This window comes from Parasteatoda tepidariorum, chromosome 6 (assembly GCF_982258835.1).
Source record: "Parasteatoda tepidariorum strain Cologne lab strain chromosome 6, Ptep-v5.0, whole genome shotgun sequence".
Lineage (NCBI taxonomy): Eukaryota > Metazoa > Arthropoda > Arachnida > Araneae > Theridiidae > Parasteatoda > Parasteatoda tepidariorum.
This window is the reverse complement of record NC_141760.1, coordinates 22,868,522-22,885,207: the sequence shown is the minus strand read 5'-3', so window position 1 is coordinate 22,885,207 and position 16,686 is coordinate 22,868,522. Positions and strand designations below refer to the sequence as shown.

Genomic DNA, 16,686 nt, shown 5'->3' with positions numbered 1-16,686 from the left:
TAGACTCTTCCGTGAAAAGAATATTACGCCTTTCGTTTCTCCTCCAGTTCATTCGAAGGTAATTAAAATCTGATCGGAGGACCTTAAGTCTGATAACCCTATCATTATCTTAATTTTCCATATTAACTGGAACGTTTCACTAGGGCGAGAGAGAGAGAATTATCCTTACTTAAATGTTCCTGATTGCTAGACATTATGGAATCAACATTGTATTAGACATTGTGGTGTGGTCAACGTATCCCTGAACCCGTTCAGAGGAAACAAATACCCACTTGTGGCTTCGTTGACACCGGTGAGAGCAAGTCTATTGGTTTTTCACCACCAGGCTGTCAGTACAATACCAATGATGGAGCTATGGAGAGGGGACTAGCGGAGGTCACCTCGTGTATAAAATACAGAATATCTTTCTGTGAGAGTCAGTTATTGAAGCATCTTTCCTCACCGGCATCCAAAACCTTTTGTGACGACTGATATTCCTACTCCTGACAGAAAGGTTTTTAAATCACGAGGTTTGCTCTCCCTTCATTCAATGGCAAGCAGCAAAGAAATTTATTCCTTACCGTTTTGCCGCTTTAGCAAAGTTAGAAGTGATTTTAATACAGTTGTAGAATCGGGGGCCCCTTGGTGAGGCGATTAATTTTGTTCAATTATGCTGAAATCCTGCTCTTGGTGACCATGATATTCTTTGCTTTCTACAGCGTTCATTTTGGATAATGCAACTTCTGTTTGTGCTTGGTTCTTGGTTCATTTCCATATATACTGGTTTATTTTAAAATCTCTAAATATAAGGGGTCCCCAAATAAAAACTATTACAAAGTTGTAATGGTAATTCTTGTAAATAAATACAGTACAACTTAATTTCAAAAATCAGTAAAAAATCTGGACTCTTAAAAACATTTTAAAACCTTCCAAAATTGAAGGACGAAAATATTAGTTAAATGTATGTCTTCAACTTACAAATATGATTCACGTCAGTAAAAGTTGGGTACATTTTTAATGCTGTCTGAAACTATACTAACCAATGGCACTAATATTATCTATTATATATAATTCTCTTACGTGGCTCCCAAATTTTGGCTGTATTTCTTTTCCACCGGTGGCAACGTTTGCTTTGTTTTGAAAACACCAAAGCATTCTGCCTTTTAATGATGTGTTTCTGATCTAATATATATAATTCTCTTACGTGGCTCCCAAATTTTGGCTGAAGTACTTTGTACAACTAAATAAGATTCTTTTCACAACAGTTAAATATTTACTTTATTTTCTTCATTCATAGAGAAAACAGTCGGCAAAGAATTCTGTTAGGTTAAAAAAACATTTCGCTAAAAAAAAAAACGAATCCTAAAAGAAATAAAAATAAACTATTTAAAAAATAAAATTGCTGTTGCCAGTCATAGAATTTTTTGAAAGTTAACTTAGCAACATAAATCAAAATGACATAGAAGCGCAACTAGATCAAAATTATGATACCTGAGCGCTTGACGTAACACATCATTTAATTCTAAAGTAAGGCTCCTATACTATCAGAGCTGACCTATCAAGCAATATTGGAGCAAAAAAGTTCGCAAGTTAACGTTATGTTAGTATTGTGCTTATGTTAGCTCTTTGGAGCAAAAATTTCTAAAGGTGTTGTATCGCCAAATGCCCAAATTAACAATTGTGTTCTTAAAGAAATTCTATAAAAAGTTTTAAATAAACAACCTACTTCTACAACTGCTACTTGAAGAACTTGGCTCACTGATTAAAAATATTGTTTTAATTTTACAGTACTAACTTTACTTCTACTTTCATTATTGCTATGACCCTCTTTCATTACATTTTACAACTTCATGCTAAATTTGAGGACTTTAAGTTGTTTTGTGGTTGAATACTGACATTTCGAAATGTGTACATAAAAAAAAATAATATTTAAAGGTTAAGAGTTGCCCAGAAAAATTTGAATTGTTGACATTGAACTTAACAATGGAAACAATCGTTTTTGTGAAAAATTGAATTGTATTGTTGACATCAAAACTAAAAATATTGTGTTTCAACTTAACAATACTACCTTAATTTATACTTTAGAATTGCCTCGGAGAAATTTGAATTGTTAGCAATGACTTAAACAAAAAGTTTTATTTTAACTGACAAATACTATATTATAATTTTAACTTTTTCTATGATTATACTCATTTTCTTTGTTTTTTATACATTTTATTTTTTTTGTGATAAAATAAAAAACTTATAGTTGTTCTGCTTCTGAACACTGATGAAAACACAAAATGATGAGCTTCATCAACAATCAAAAATCTATACATTTATTTTACAAATTCCATATTATTAAGGTGGCGCCCTTCAGAGAATTAAAAATACAAAATTATCTTCATCAAAGCCGATGCTTTACATCCGGCGTTCAGTGGCAGACTACTATTTCATATTGTTTTACAACACATGGCTTTAGCCCTCTGGTGGGAAAGACTTTAAAACAAAACTTACAACAGTTACTTTTCTCAACAACTGAAATTTAGAATAGTGTGATTAAGAAAAATATGTGAACTGTTTGCAATTTCAAATTTATATTGAAATGTACAGGTTTAGAATTTTCTACAGTGAAAAGTTTTCGGAACTTCAGTATTCAAAAAAGTATACAAAAACTAGACGTTAAGAACGTATCCAATGAAAGAGCAAAGCGAGCATTGGATTGCGAAGCAATCCGAAATGAACTGTGAAAGCAGTTTCGGGGGTTGGTGAACGGCAGCGAGCAGGGGGCAAAGCCTCCTAGTCTATTATATATAATTCTCTTACGTGGCTCCCAAATTTTGGCAGTATTTCTTTTCCGCCGGTGGCAACGTTTGCTTTGTTTTGTTTACGTTACTATTTCTCTTACACGGCAACAAAAAAAGCCTCATTACAACTCCCCGAATGGCAACGCTAGAAAATCGACCAATGATTGCCACTAAAAATGTCACATGCCAAATCTAGTTGAGGTGGCTCAACATATAGCGCTTTTAAAAACGGAAACTGAAATAACCAGAGAGCATCATCTGCGGCAATCTCATACTAGTAAGCTAGGCAGAAGTGAGTAGTCTTTGTTGATAGATCTTTATTTTAGTATTTTGTCGAAAGTGCTTTTTTAACGAATTTATATATTACGAATTTATTTGATGATTTTTGATTTATATCACGAATTATACTATAGCACATTTCTAATAGGTTTAACGAATTACATGTCATTTATTTGAATTCAGATTTATTGTAATGACTTAGTATTTACTAAATAGATGTAATTTTTTTTTAAAAAAAAAGAAGTTTTTATATGGATTTGAATGATTGTTTTGAATTCTTAGAATTTTGTGCATTTGCAATGTACCTATATTAGTAGCGAGCGAAGCGATCTTGGTTTGCTTCGCAAATCTTATAAGATTGAGAAGCAATTTTCGGGGGTTGGCGAGCGTTAGCGAGCAAGGGGCGCAACCCACTAGTATTAAACTAAAAAACTAACTCAGTGGCGCGACAGCCCATTAAGAGGGCCAAGGCCGACTGTGCCCATCTCAGTTTTCTTGACCTTGGGCTCTGGGGTGCGGGAGCATATGTTCCGGTCAGGTGGTCAGCCGAACGCGGAACCCCCAGTGTTAGTTCCCAAGCATGCTTGGTACTCATTTTTATCGACCCACTGAAGGGATGAAAGGCTGAGTCGGCCTTACCCGGCCCAAGGATCGAACCAAGGACCTGTGGCACGGCAGCGCGAAGCGCTACCACTCAGCCACCGGGCGTCAAGCCACCAGTATTATATAATCAATTTTTAGAACACATGTCATAGTACTACAATTACCCCTGCTACAAATTATCCAGCTGAATTGATGCTTACTTTAAAGCTTTTATTTTTTGTTATTTGTTGTACTTTTCTATTACTTTTCCAATGCATAACATTAAATTTATTAAAACGGAAGAAAAATTAAAAGTTTAATTTAAAACTTACTTCGCACATTTATATTTATCTATGCATTTTTTACGTATTATTTAAGCCTAGTTTAAAGAAAAAATTCAATAACAATTTTTCCTATTACTTCGGTCTTTCGAAAATTATTTCAATTTTATTTTTGATTCTTGTTGGCATTAAATTAAACTTGCTAGAAAACACATTTAAATAGCAAAATGAACACGTAATTTCATACATCTTACATAATCTTAAGGTGCTCATATCAAGTAGAATTATTAATGCTGATCTTTCTTGTGCTAATCTACATCGAGAATCATACATAAGTAATTAATAAAAATGCCTCCACTGAGTTAAGTAAAGTTATAGACTAGGCAATTTTTTATATTATAAAATACTTATGAAATCCTGCAGAAAACATTTTTCTATAGGATGTAGCACATGAACTGATCACCATAGTTAGCTTCACCGTATTTTCAAATGTATGTGCACCACATTTGATGTGGATCGGCTCAGAATTGCGGATTGTATATGGTATATATGCATGTATACACATACATGCATGCATACACATGTATGCGTATACTGTTATGCATGTACATGCAAACTTTCTGCTTTATTTATAGATTCCATTATTGGCAAGCAATATTTGCATTGAATGATTCAATTACGAATTTGGAAATGTGTTTATTATATTTTAAATTGATTTTATTTCACCATCCTGGATGTTTGATTTGTTTAAATTTTTTTTCTCGTACACAGAAACGAATAAAAAAGCTCAGATCAATGAAGTGTCACACCATGAGGAAAAGGCTGAGCATTTACGCGGTATTGAAGAATGCCTACATTCGAAGCATGTCAGATGTGGTACTGGTGAAATCGAAAAAGGAGAGACTGGTGAAGATGTCAGTATTCCTTCTGTCAGTGGGCGGGTTCCTGTATCACAGTCTCTATTTGACGAAGCTTTACCTGTCATACGAGGCAACCATGAACGAATTTATAAGCAGGCCCAGCATCATCCAAAGACCCGCCATCACTATCTGCAACAGCAATACGTAAGAACTATCACATGACTTATTCACAAATTCTATTACCACGGTTGTTAATCAGACTTATTATCTCTACGAAAAAGATTTCTCTAGGGAATTTTTGTTTAGGGTCAAGTTAATCTGACTTTTCAAAATCCTTTTTGAAGTAAAGTAAAAAATTATGCACAATAAAGAGTTAAATTAATATTTAAATTTTAAGAAATGATATCTCTAAGAACGAAGTTGGAATTACTAAAACTCCCTTCTTTAAGATACACTTTAAAAAAACTCGATCAAATTATTTCCTTATCTTTCATATTCTAAATTTAATTGCTTTTTAACACCTAACTACTCATTTGAGGGCTTGGATTTTTCAAAAAAAATTTTTAAAAAATGAGTTCATTTTTTAAAAAAAATAACATTATGATAATGTATCATTTCAATTCTTCAGGCGGAATCGGAAGAATGTATGCTTGGAACACCCCTCAAAGTGCACATTCCTCAAATCCGAGGAAGAACTCTGTGAAAAATATCCTCTCTACTGCACGCCAGATCCTAACGAGCGCTTCCTTGGGGTAAGTGTAATGCTATTTCACCTCTTTTTGTGATTAAGGCACGCGTTCTAACTGAAGAGAATTTTATGCGACAAAACACGAGACGAAAAGACTCAAGTTTAATAGTTTCCCCAAGTAGCACATATCTCAAAAACGATATTGTAAAAACGCGTCTTCGAACATTGTACGATATCGTAGCGAAATATTGTACAATCTAAAAATTGACCCCTATTGTAACGTATGTTCAATATAGCACAAAGATATTGTAAAAAAACGTTGTGGAATGTCGATCGATTTCTCTCAGCATTTACAAACGTTGTAGAATGTCGACCGACATTCCAAAAATGTATGAGATGGAATGCTGCAATCACGAAAATTACATTATTTGTAAAAATAAAAAGTATTTGAAAATATTCGCGCCTGCTTGTGATCCAGAAAATACTGATAACAAAACTATTCCAGCTTCTCTGAAATTAAAGTATAATATTTGTAATTACCAAACTATAAAGAATTTTAGAGTTTGCAGTCCAAATATAGCACAATGAAGACGGAAAGGATGAAAATAAAATAATTTTTCTTCTTAGATATAGTCATTTGCATAGGTGTCCAAATACCTATGCAAATGATATAAGAATATCAATAAAGAATATAGAATAGGTTTAGATATAGGTTTAGGTTATTGTAATTTCGTTCTCCCACTACATTTACACGTTATCATCTCCAATTCCAACTACAATCCAATCCGTTTCCAATCTGTGGTATGGTCTGTTTATACCCTTACGGTTGTGTTTGTGAGTGGTACATCGTTTGTTTCAGGATTTAGAGATACCGATCGATGTCGTGAGAAAAACGCTATCACAATATTGATATCAAATATAGTCCGATGTTATTTCGATATCTTTAAATTTATATTTGAATTTTTTTTTTTTTTAATTATAACAATTCTATATCTTTTTTTGTCTCTTAAATATTTAATTTTGATTAATGAACCTAATGAAGTTTAAAATAGGAAGTTTTACAAAGAGACTTTTAACGTGACATTGATGGAAATCGTACAATATCGTACATACAGTGTCGATTTTCTCCGTTATTGACAATGTCGGTCGATGTACTTTAAGGCTGTTACAATATCCCTATGCTACTTGGGTACGCCTCCCACATTGCTATCAAGACAAATGAGTTATTGTTTCCTATATAATTCATTATACTTAACATTGAATCCATAAAACCAAAAACGAATTTAACCGAGTAAAGTTCTGATGCAAATTTTCAAGCTGAATTGAGAGAGACTATACACGCAATGATAGGAGTAATAGTTTGCATGGTTATATAGGTTTTAGGTATAAAAAGCACACTTGCATTTTTATATTTTTACGCCTCTTACTCACTTATGTCTACTTAGACGAATAAAGCATTGTTTCGTGTGTGTTTTTTTCTTCATTGAACAGAATAAAATCAAATATGAGTCAATAGAAAAAATAGTTCAGAAGCTATAGGGGATATATAAAAAGTAGTATTTGTGCTTAGGCATATGTACAGTCAGCAAAAAAAAAAAGATATCACCCTGAATAACTTTTGTTCTAATGATCGGATTTTCACGATCTAAGTGTCAATCTTAATGGTTCCCGGGGGTGACCTCAAATATGCTAATTAATTAGTGCTAACTATTAATTAAGTTACGAAATCAGACACAAAAACGTACTTTCTCGGAATAAACATGTATTTTTTTTTACATATTTGGATTCCTGACCTTCAAAATAGGGGGGGTAGACAAAATATCGAAAAAAATGGGTTGTAAATTAGGTGGCAATAAGGATTTATATATCTGGCGATGGTTTAAAAATATGCCAAATTACCTCGCCATAGAAGGGGAAATAATTTATAACAACCATAAAGAAACTGAATGAATGACAAGATGGGAAAAGATAGTGCTTCTCGTTGCTAAGCAACCAAAAGAATTTTTCGCGTTGCTTTCTGGGCTTTTTTTTTTTTTTTTTTTTTTTTTTTTTAAATCTCCTTTAAAAAGGAAATTTAAATAAATTAATAAATTATTTTTGATTCTCCAAGATTACAGAATCTTTGAATTTTTATCTGACATTATTTATTTTTTTAAAGCTGTTTTAATGTAATTTGTATGACAGTTTTGAATTAAAACCAAATTTTCATAAGTTATCATAAATTTATGAAGAGTTGTAGGGTTAAATGCTTTTGCCCCTCACTTCGAGTTTCTTAGGAAAGGAAAAAAAAAAGCGATCAAGCAAAGGTGGACCTGAAAAAAGATAGCTATTCTGATGCATAATCGCAAAATTTTATAGAAATCACGGTATTTATTTTCGATAAAATTGTAAAACTTAATAAATGTTATATGGCCAGCGATTTTGTCCCTTTTTTTTGTTAGTTGAAACCAGCTTACGCATTCTTGTAATTTTTACATTTTATCTTTGAAATTTCAATCTCGAAAGACATGCATGAAGTGACGCATAGTCCAAAGAATCTAAGTTAAATAGTTGTAAGGCCGATTATTACGAAAACAATTAACTACTCTGGTTCCATGAAACAATTACAGTAAAACTTGTGTAAGTTGACCACTTCATGTGCATTGTTTTAGTGGCCAACGTAGACTAGTGGTCAACTTATAGAAGGGGTGGGACATTGCTTACTTTTTCGCTTCCTACATGTTGCTATACATTTAAATTTTTTTTTACTTGACTTAAAAATTTGATTTAGCAAATGGCCAAATGAATATCTCAAGAAATGTGTTTAAACCTAAACGAACTTCAATTTGTTACACAGAAATAATTTAATATTTAACTAACTTTTTAAAAAAAATTATTTTGTTAGTTATGCATGTGAAGTGTTTAATAAAAATAATTTCTTAAAATATCAGAACACGAAAACATTGAAAATTTTAGCAAAACAAAATTATTTTAACACTTTAAAATTTATTCTGTTATTACTACACATACAAGCCTATTTGCTCACTATTGCAACTGGAAGAGCAACTTTTCAACCAACACACCTGTTTTCAATGAATGAATGAAAGAAATGGTCAAAAGCTGACTCCCTACAGTTTCCCCAGATGGTCAACTCACAAAAAGGTTTAGATTAGCTTTTTACACTATTTCACCAAACAAGTGAAATATTAACATACATTGCAAAATGACAGAAAATTTTCTGAATTTTTTTTTCTGGTCAACTTATGAGGGCTTTAGAATAGAATTTCATAATACTCCTAGACAAAATTAACTTATTTCAGTGGTCAACATACAAGATAGACAGGTGGTCAAGTTACAAAGGTTTTGCTTCTTTATTATGTAGGAAAATTTCCGTTCTTGATAATTGAGGTCAACTTATTCAGGTGTAAAACTTACAAGTGTGGTCAACTTGGCAGGTTTCACTGTATAAATAAATCATTAATATTTTTGTTTTTTTATTACGAAATATTAGGAGAAATTTGTATACATAATTTCTTCAAAACGTGTGTTAAAACTATGATTATAAGTTATTTAAGAAGAAAAAAGTCAAATGGAGTAAAAGAACAATTTTTGAGATGATGATTCTAAAAATAGCACGTTTTTCAAATCTTTTTACAATTTTTTATTTTAGTAGTTGTTTAACAAAACAAGGCATATCGAACATTTTCCTGATATAGCAATATTTTTTTGAACTGTGCAAAAGTTGAGAAATCATACAAACAACTTTTAAAGAAAATATTTTCAACTTTTTAAGACAAAAGGGTAACTTAAAAGGGTTAGCGCACAAGATTAACTTTGAATGTTGAATTAAAATTGCATGCCCATAGTTTTTTGTTCATTTAAAAAACAAAACAATCTGTTAAATTTTTCCCCTGTGCGCACATACGCATTTACTTTTCATTACTCGAATAAATAAGAAGCAATAAAAAAAATAAAATTAATAATTTATCTTCATTTTTCGTAAACAATAGTATTTTTAGTAAATAGTCAGCTGTTCTGCTTCGAATGATATTGTGTGTGATCAGTAGAATATTTTTAATTTCTTAACAAGATTTAATTCTCAGATAGCTGGCAATAATTCTAAGTTTTCTTTCAATAAGAACTTAGCAATAATTTAAAAAGTAATTTTATTTTAAAGAAAAACATAAATTAAAGTACTTAAATGATTAATTAGTATATTATTGGAAAAATATATACATAATAGAATTTAAAAAAAATTGCATTAAAATTCAATAAAAAAGTTAGAAAAATAATTCTGCGAAACACGCACAGACAGGTAATTTACAAATTTATTTTAAGATTAAGGCGATATATAAGATGTAAAGAAGTTTTAAAAAGCTCTACTCTAAACTCAGCTGCACGACAGCCCATGGAGGGCCAAGGCCTACTGTGCCCACCTCAGTTTTCTAGACCTAGGGCTCTGGGGTGCAGGAGCAGATTTTCCGGTCAGGTGGTCAGCCGAACGCGGAACCCCCAGTGTTTAGTTCCCAATCATGCTTGGTATTTATTTATCGACCCACTGAAGGGATGAAAGGCTGAGTCTGCCTTGCCCGGCCCGAGGAACGACATCGCGAAGCGCTACCGCTCAGCCACCGGGCGAAGTTTTAAGATGATTAAAAATGTTGACTACGCATTCGTATTAATAATTATAAAATATATATTCAAGAAATTGATAAATATATTATTCCAAATCTATGCATACGTATGTATATTATTGAAATTGTATCAGTTATTGAAAAAGAAAATCAAAAATTAAAAAATAATCACATTAAGTAAGCACAATCTGGTGCATAATCATATTCTATCAGATGCACGCCTTTATAAAACTAGACATTTGTTGAATAAAGTGTTTTTTATTCAAAATGTTTTATTCATAATTTCTTTACTGAATTACAAATAAATTATTAAATGACTAAAAAGAAACATCGTATTTTATAGTTTGAAAGAAATAAAAATAAAAAGATTAGCAAACGATTATTAGCGAAAAAAATATGAATGAAATTTTACACTACGCGCGCGAAATCAAGTTCCTCGCAAGTTTATCACATTTTAATATTAATCGCCCCATTTAATCATTTTTTTATTGTCGCCAAATTATTTTTTTAAAAATAATTAATTTTAATTTTTTTCAGATTCTAATAAATAAAAACAGTTGAAACTTTAGATTTTTCTATTGAAAAATATGTAGATTATTATGGTATAAAAAAATTCATACCTTATAATTCAATATTTTTTCATCCTCACTTTAATTAAATAATAAAAAATAATAAATAAATATTAAAAATTATTTTTTTCATGAAATTATCTTTGGGTAAATGAGTTTTATGAGTGGGTGCAATTTTTTTTTGAATTGCTTCATTAGTTTTGAAAATATGACTGAAAACGCAAAAAGCGAAATTAACATTAAGGGGTACGAACTTTGGATCGCTCTCCTGACCAAACTATGGGGACCACATTTCCCAGATTGCGGCTACCCCCTATATTTTGAAGGTCAGAAATCCAAATATGTAAAAAAAAATACATGTTTATTCAGAGAAAGTACGTTTTTGTGTCTGATTTCGTAACTTAATTAATAGTTAGCACTAATTAATTAGCATATTTGAGGTCACCCCCGGAAACCATTAAGATTGACACTTAGATCGTGAAAATCCGATCATTAGAACAAAAGTTATTCAGGGTGATATCTTTTTTTTTTTTGCTGACTGTACACGTTTAACATTTTTTTTTTTGCTATCTGAATAAATAAGATATTGTTTACAATAAATTTTGAAAGTTAAAAAAGGCTTTTTTTTTTCATTTATATAAATAATTTCTACTGTGTTTATTGCTAAGCTTTCAATAAACAGGTAAAAAGTTGCCGTTCAGATCACCGACGCGATGAAGCTTTAAGAAAGCTGCTGCACACAGAGCTATTATTTTCCGGTTTTCTTAGATTCTTACTATTTTTAGGTTCTTATTATTATGGAAAATGTTCATAGTTGTTAGCCTAAAAACAGTTTGAATTTGAGCTGTCAAGAGCAATGGAACCTAGAATCAAAGAATTTTAATCAAAAGAGCAGCAATGAGGATTCACACTGATAGAATGATATTCAACAATCAATGACTTTTCTCATTTTTGGTTGCCTTTCTAAATAAAAATTTCGCTAAAAATATACTGTGAATTCAGTTGAAAACTTACCAACTTCAAACATTTTCAAAATAACTGAAGCACGTCAATTTTGTTCCTGAGAAAGATTTTTAAAAACCCACCTCCTAAGTTGAACTCTCCTCAATAAATAAATAAATAAAATTAAAAAAAATAAAGAAAATGAGGTTGTGATATCTGCGAAAAAGATTCTTTTTGTTTCATGAGAATTGGCTGAATATTCTTTTTCGTCCTGAAGTGATGTTTTCAAATGTTGGGGGGAGGAGAAGAAATCTGGGTGCGCCACGTCAGTACTGCGATATAAATTGTTGACAATTGGCAAGATGGTGATGATACTTGATGTCGAGTCAGAACTTTTTAGAACGTTTATTGTCTGTATCAATGAATGAATTCAGTCAAGCTAGGTGTGTTCTTCCAGCATGAACTTCAGACTTCAAGAATTGTCCCCGGTGGCAAGCGATCATCACCAAAGGCTGCCCTTATCACAACTTTTGTATCATGCCAACTTCTCACACCAATACTTTATTCTCGGCAGTTTCACAAAAAAGCCTTCTCTGCCGTTTCTTTCATATACACTCTTTATAAAATATTTTCAAAAATTGATTCTATTTACTAAAAGTGAAAAGCAAATATTTATCAGTTATTTAGTATAATAGTTAAAAAAGTAAATAAAATAAAAAATGGGGTATATACCAAATTGGGTATATACCTAATGGGGCATATACCAAATTAATTGCCAATGCGGCCTTACATATATTGGCCAAACTAAGCGTGCCTTAAGGTGCCGTGTTAAGGAACATGAAGCCTATGTCAAAAAACAAGAATTTAAACGCTCATCTATTGCCCAACATTGTTGGGACTATAATCATATTTTTGATTTTTCTTCTTCTAAAGTCATTCAAAATTGTTCTTCAATTTTTGATTCAGATTTTTATGAGTCCTATAATATTTAAAAAAATTCCAAACTGTTGGTCAATGACCTATCCAGCGTTCCTTATCTTTCTCCTGTTTGGAAATCTATGATTAAACCTAACTAACCCCCCTTTTGTGTTCCTTACTTCCCATTCGTCGTCATCCATTCACCCTTCCCTCCTATTGGCCGTTGCTCTAACCGCCTTGTGATGTCACCTTTCTCTATATATTTACCCTGTTTTCTCTCATTTACATCTGTTGCACTGATGTAGTTATGTAGTTTGTAGTATAGTTTTTTAGTTTGTAGTATAATAGTTAACTAACAAAAAAAAACTTAAGATATTAGTTTGGTAAAAGGTACATTTTTTCTTATAATTCATACTCTTAATGCATCGACAATACCTTCCTGAAACGGTGTTTTGATGATACTTTTAGGGGTTCAATTGACGATTCTTTTGCATTTCAGGTTTTTAACGGAAGTTATGAGTGTCGCAATGACTGCCCTTCATGGGAAAAAATCCGGAATGAGAGCGAGAATGTTCTGTCGGCCTGCTTAGATGAAAGTCTCGGGAAGGAAACGAAATGTACAAAGTAAGTCAAAGATCTTTGACAAAGGAAATTAGATAGTATAATCTAATTTATATTTAACTCATTGACTGCTGCGTCGCTGATATTTAACTCATTGACTGCTGCGTGACAGGAAAGTTTGTTATAAGGCCCGTATTGGGGTGACGCTTATTTGACTACTTACGAAGCATGTTTGAAAAGATATATCACAGGAAGTAACAAAACTATTGAATTGTTACAAAAGTAATACAAAAAAATTTATTAAGGAAATTGTTATGAACCTCATAAAAGCTTTCTTGTTCACAGCTATTTGACTCACTATAAAATAAATTTTTCTTTTCGAAATTTCAATGAATTATGGCTCTTTATTCGGCAGAGTTTCAAACTGATCGTGTAAGGTGGCGAGATGAGAAACAGACATTGTAGCGTGCGACCAGTTCCAAATTTATCTTAATGGGAAAACATGTACCGTATGTTTTCATTGCAGGTTCATACAGAAGGAAAACAAGTACCATGCGTTCACACACATTTAAAACGAAAGACACAGATACATAGACTATCAAAATAACAGACAAAACTCCGAAAGCTATTTACTCTCTAAAATCTTGAAGTCATCCGCCCGCTCTCACTCTCAGAGAGAAAAGAAGTCATCTGCCCACTCTCAGAGAGAAAACTGAAACTACTCTTCACGCACTCCCCCCTTTCTTTTCATCAACAAAAATAGAAACAAACAACCATAGCCGAACGGATAGAGCACCCGACTACAACCCTAAAGATCACAGGTTCTACCCCAGTTGACGACACTTTTTCCAAACAGCTTCTGAATCATCCATCCTTCCAAAATAAAATCAGATCATCAGAATCATCACAGTGAATAAATCATCAATCATAGCAAAAATCACCAACGTTCTCAATGCATCCTGTACTTCATCAATCATGGTCATCATGCAGTGCATCCAAATCATCTGTGAATAAAAATCAAAAACATTAACTATGAACTCAATAGAACTTTTAAAACCTAAAATAATAAAATATACTGTATAAATTAATAGAAATATCTTCCAACAAAATCTATCACTATGTAAATGAAAATCACAATCATAATTTCATACAATGTAAATAATTTCAATTTTAATATTTATGTTATTTCTTTCTTTTTTTTTTCTTTTTTATTATTGCATACCAGAATGTTGTAAATTCAAAATGTTTTTTACACATTGTATAAATTCATGATGTGTGGGTTAGGGGCCGCTGCGCGGCCCAGGCACCCAATTTTAGCTTAATAAACGCAAACACTCCCCCCTTTTGAGATGCTGGACAACCACTCAAAACACATCCGAAGTCTATTTGGCACTTTTATAGATCGTCCATAATGAGTCCTTTTTAGTTGAGGTGATGTTGCTAGCTGTAGTGTAGGTGGTGGCTCTGTAATGAACAGGGGAGCTTTCACAGGGCCCTTAGTTGGTGAACCCAAAATTCTAATGTATATATTGTGCGTATGGAACGAATTAATGCATTGGTCTGGGTCTTTAATTTTACCTCTCTCATTTTTCCATCTTTTCCATGAATTAAATCAACTACTCTGGTGAAGGGCCAGTTTTGTCGTTTTTTAATCAGCTTCTCCGATCAAGACAATTTCGGCCATCCTAACCTTACGATTACAAGGATCTTCGTGCTGTTTTTGAATAAATAGACCTAAATATTCATTTCTAAATCGTGCTGATCTCTTTTAACTTTACACGAAATCTTACTTCTTTATGAAAATTTTGAGATTCAAGTATATTTATATCGGATACTTCAAAATTATTTCTATCCGATAGAAGCAACATAAGAGGTAATGGGCTCAAGTCCTCCATATCTTCCTTTAAATAAGTTAGTACAAATGATAGTCTCACATTCATGTAAAATTGTTATCAGTTCTTCATACGTAAGTATGATTTCCCAGTGTTTTCTCAAGAAGATCCTTCACAACTAGCCTCTCCCACCAGGCAGCGGTAGGAGGGATACATTTCCAAGAAATTCTATCCATCTCCGTATTTTTAACTACTTTTTTCCAATCAATTTCACGTAACAAATTAAATGCCCCTCTAAAGTTAGTCTCATTATCTTAATAAAGCCATATTGAGCCCTCCCACCATCGGGATTTCAATAACTGTGTTGGAGTGCACCCGCTTTAAATTAAATCAAGTGGATTCATTTATCCTAATTAATACATGACGCCATCCATTATTCGGGAAAAGACTATTTATCTCTCTCACTCTATTTTGCACAAATCTGTTCAGTCCTTGCGCTTTTTGATCCAGTATAATGCCACCATAGGATCACTCCAAAAGGTGGTCTTAATATCTGGAATGCTCATAGCTATTCTCACTGAATGCACTAATCGTACTCCAATGCAGCAGGGTATTAATTCTAATAACGGTTTTTAATGGTGCATCAAATGAACCTTTACTTCATTAGGGATTTCCGATCTAAAAAACATACATGTCGAATATGTTTCTTTACATGCATCAACAAAAACGTGCATCTCAATTGAGTCGTTTATTTCAACATAACCCTTTAATATATGCATTTCATCAAACCATTTCTTAAACTATTTGCAATATCCACGGAAGGAATATCCCAATTTAAGTTCAAATTCCACGTTTCCTGCTGTGGGGGCGGTGCTTTCGCCATGTTAACCGTCATCTATGAAAAGGTACCCCAACATAGAGTCCAGTTAACATGTCTTATATACTAGTGAATTGTAGTTGTAATTTTGTAGTGGTAGATACGCTACACCTGCAATAAAATTTTGGGAGATGAAGTTTCAGAGCTTATTACACCAAGAGGATCGAAAAATTTCTGAACAGTTGCTAAGATATATCGTTTCGTATATGCTTTCTTATTTTCGGTATCTAAATTAATATTACATCTTAGTGTATCTTTGTACAGATTCCACAAAATACCTAACGCCTGTGCTTTTAGAAACGCAATCAACATTACTCTCCCAATTCCTTAAATTTGAAACATATTTTCGCAAAAATATTTTTAGTATGTTTTACAAAATTCTTTCATTCCTCTTCAGAATGAACACCAGACATACAATTATCAACGTAAAAAGACTGCTGCTTTAATTTCTGCGCTAAACACTCATATTCCGGTCCTACATTATCAAGAGAATGGGAAACCGATTCCGCTAATAAAATCGAACTCGAGGTTACCCTAAAAACTACTCTGCAGTGTCTCTGTAAATTATTTCTTCTTTTTCAGACGGGAAGAAATATCTCAAAAAATCCCTGTGTCCCATCAAAAAAAAAATGCTTTCTCTATGTCGGCTGACAGACCGAACCTTCTAAATCTATCAATTATATTAGGTATAATTTCTAACAAATTCGGTCCTTTATATAAGAAATCACTCAACGAACATTTTCCCTTTTCTCGGGCTGAAGCGTCGAACACTGGTCTAATTTTTGTAGTCAAAGAAATATTTTTTAATTACTGGCCTTTAATTTTTACTACTTTCAATTATACCTAAATTTAATTAATTTTTATGATACAATTTCCCCAACGAATTTGTTAATGAAGAATAGGAATTAGTTCTTAAAAA

General features: G+C 32.4%; 1 protein-coding gene across 2 annotated transcripts in view; it reads left to right on the top strand.

Moving 5' to 3' along the window:
• The window catches only part of LOC107456042 (uncharacterized), a 110,412-nt gene that overhangs the window by 53,115 nt on the left and 40,611 nt on the right, over nucleotides 1–16,686 (top strand). For both annotated transcript variants that reach the window (XR_015434554.1, XM_087165542.1), the window contains exons 9-11: nucleotides 4,679–4,971; nucleotides 5,396–5,519; nucleotides 12,997–13,121. Coding sequence is in view for 1 of the 2 variants with exons in the window: in XM_087165542.1 (XP_087021668.1) it covers nucleotides 4,679–4,971; nucleotides 5,396–5,519; nucleotides 12,997–13,121 (542 nt within the window). In the remaining variant the exon portion in view is untranslated. The remainder of the gene's footprint in view (nucleotides 1–4,678; nucleotides 4,972–5,395; nucleotides 5,520–12,996; nucleotides 13,122–16,686) is intronic.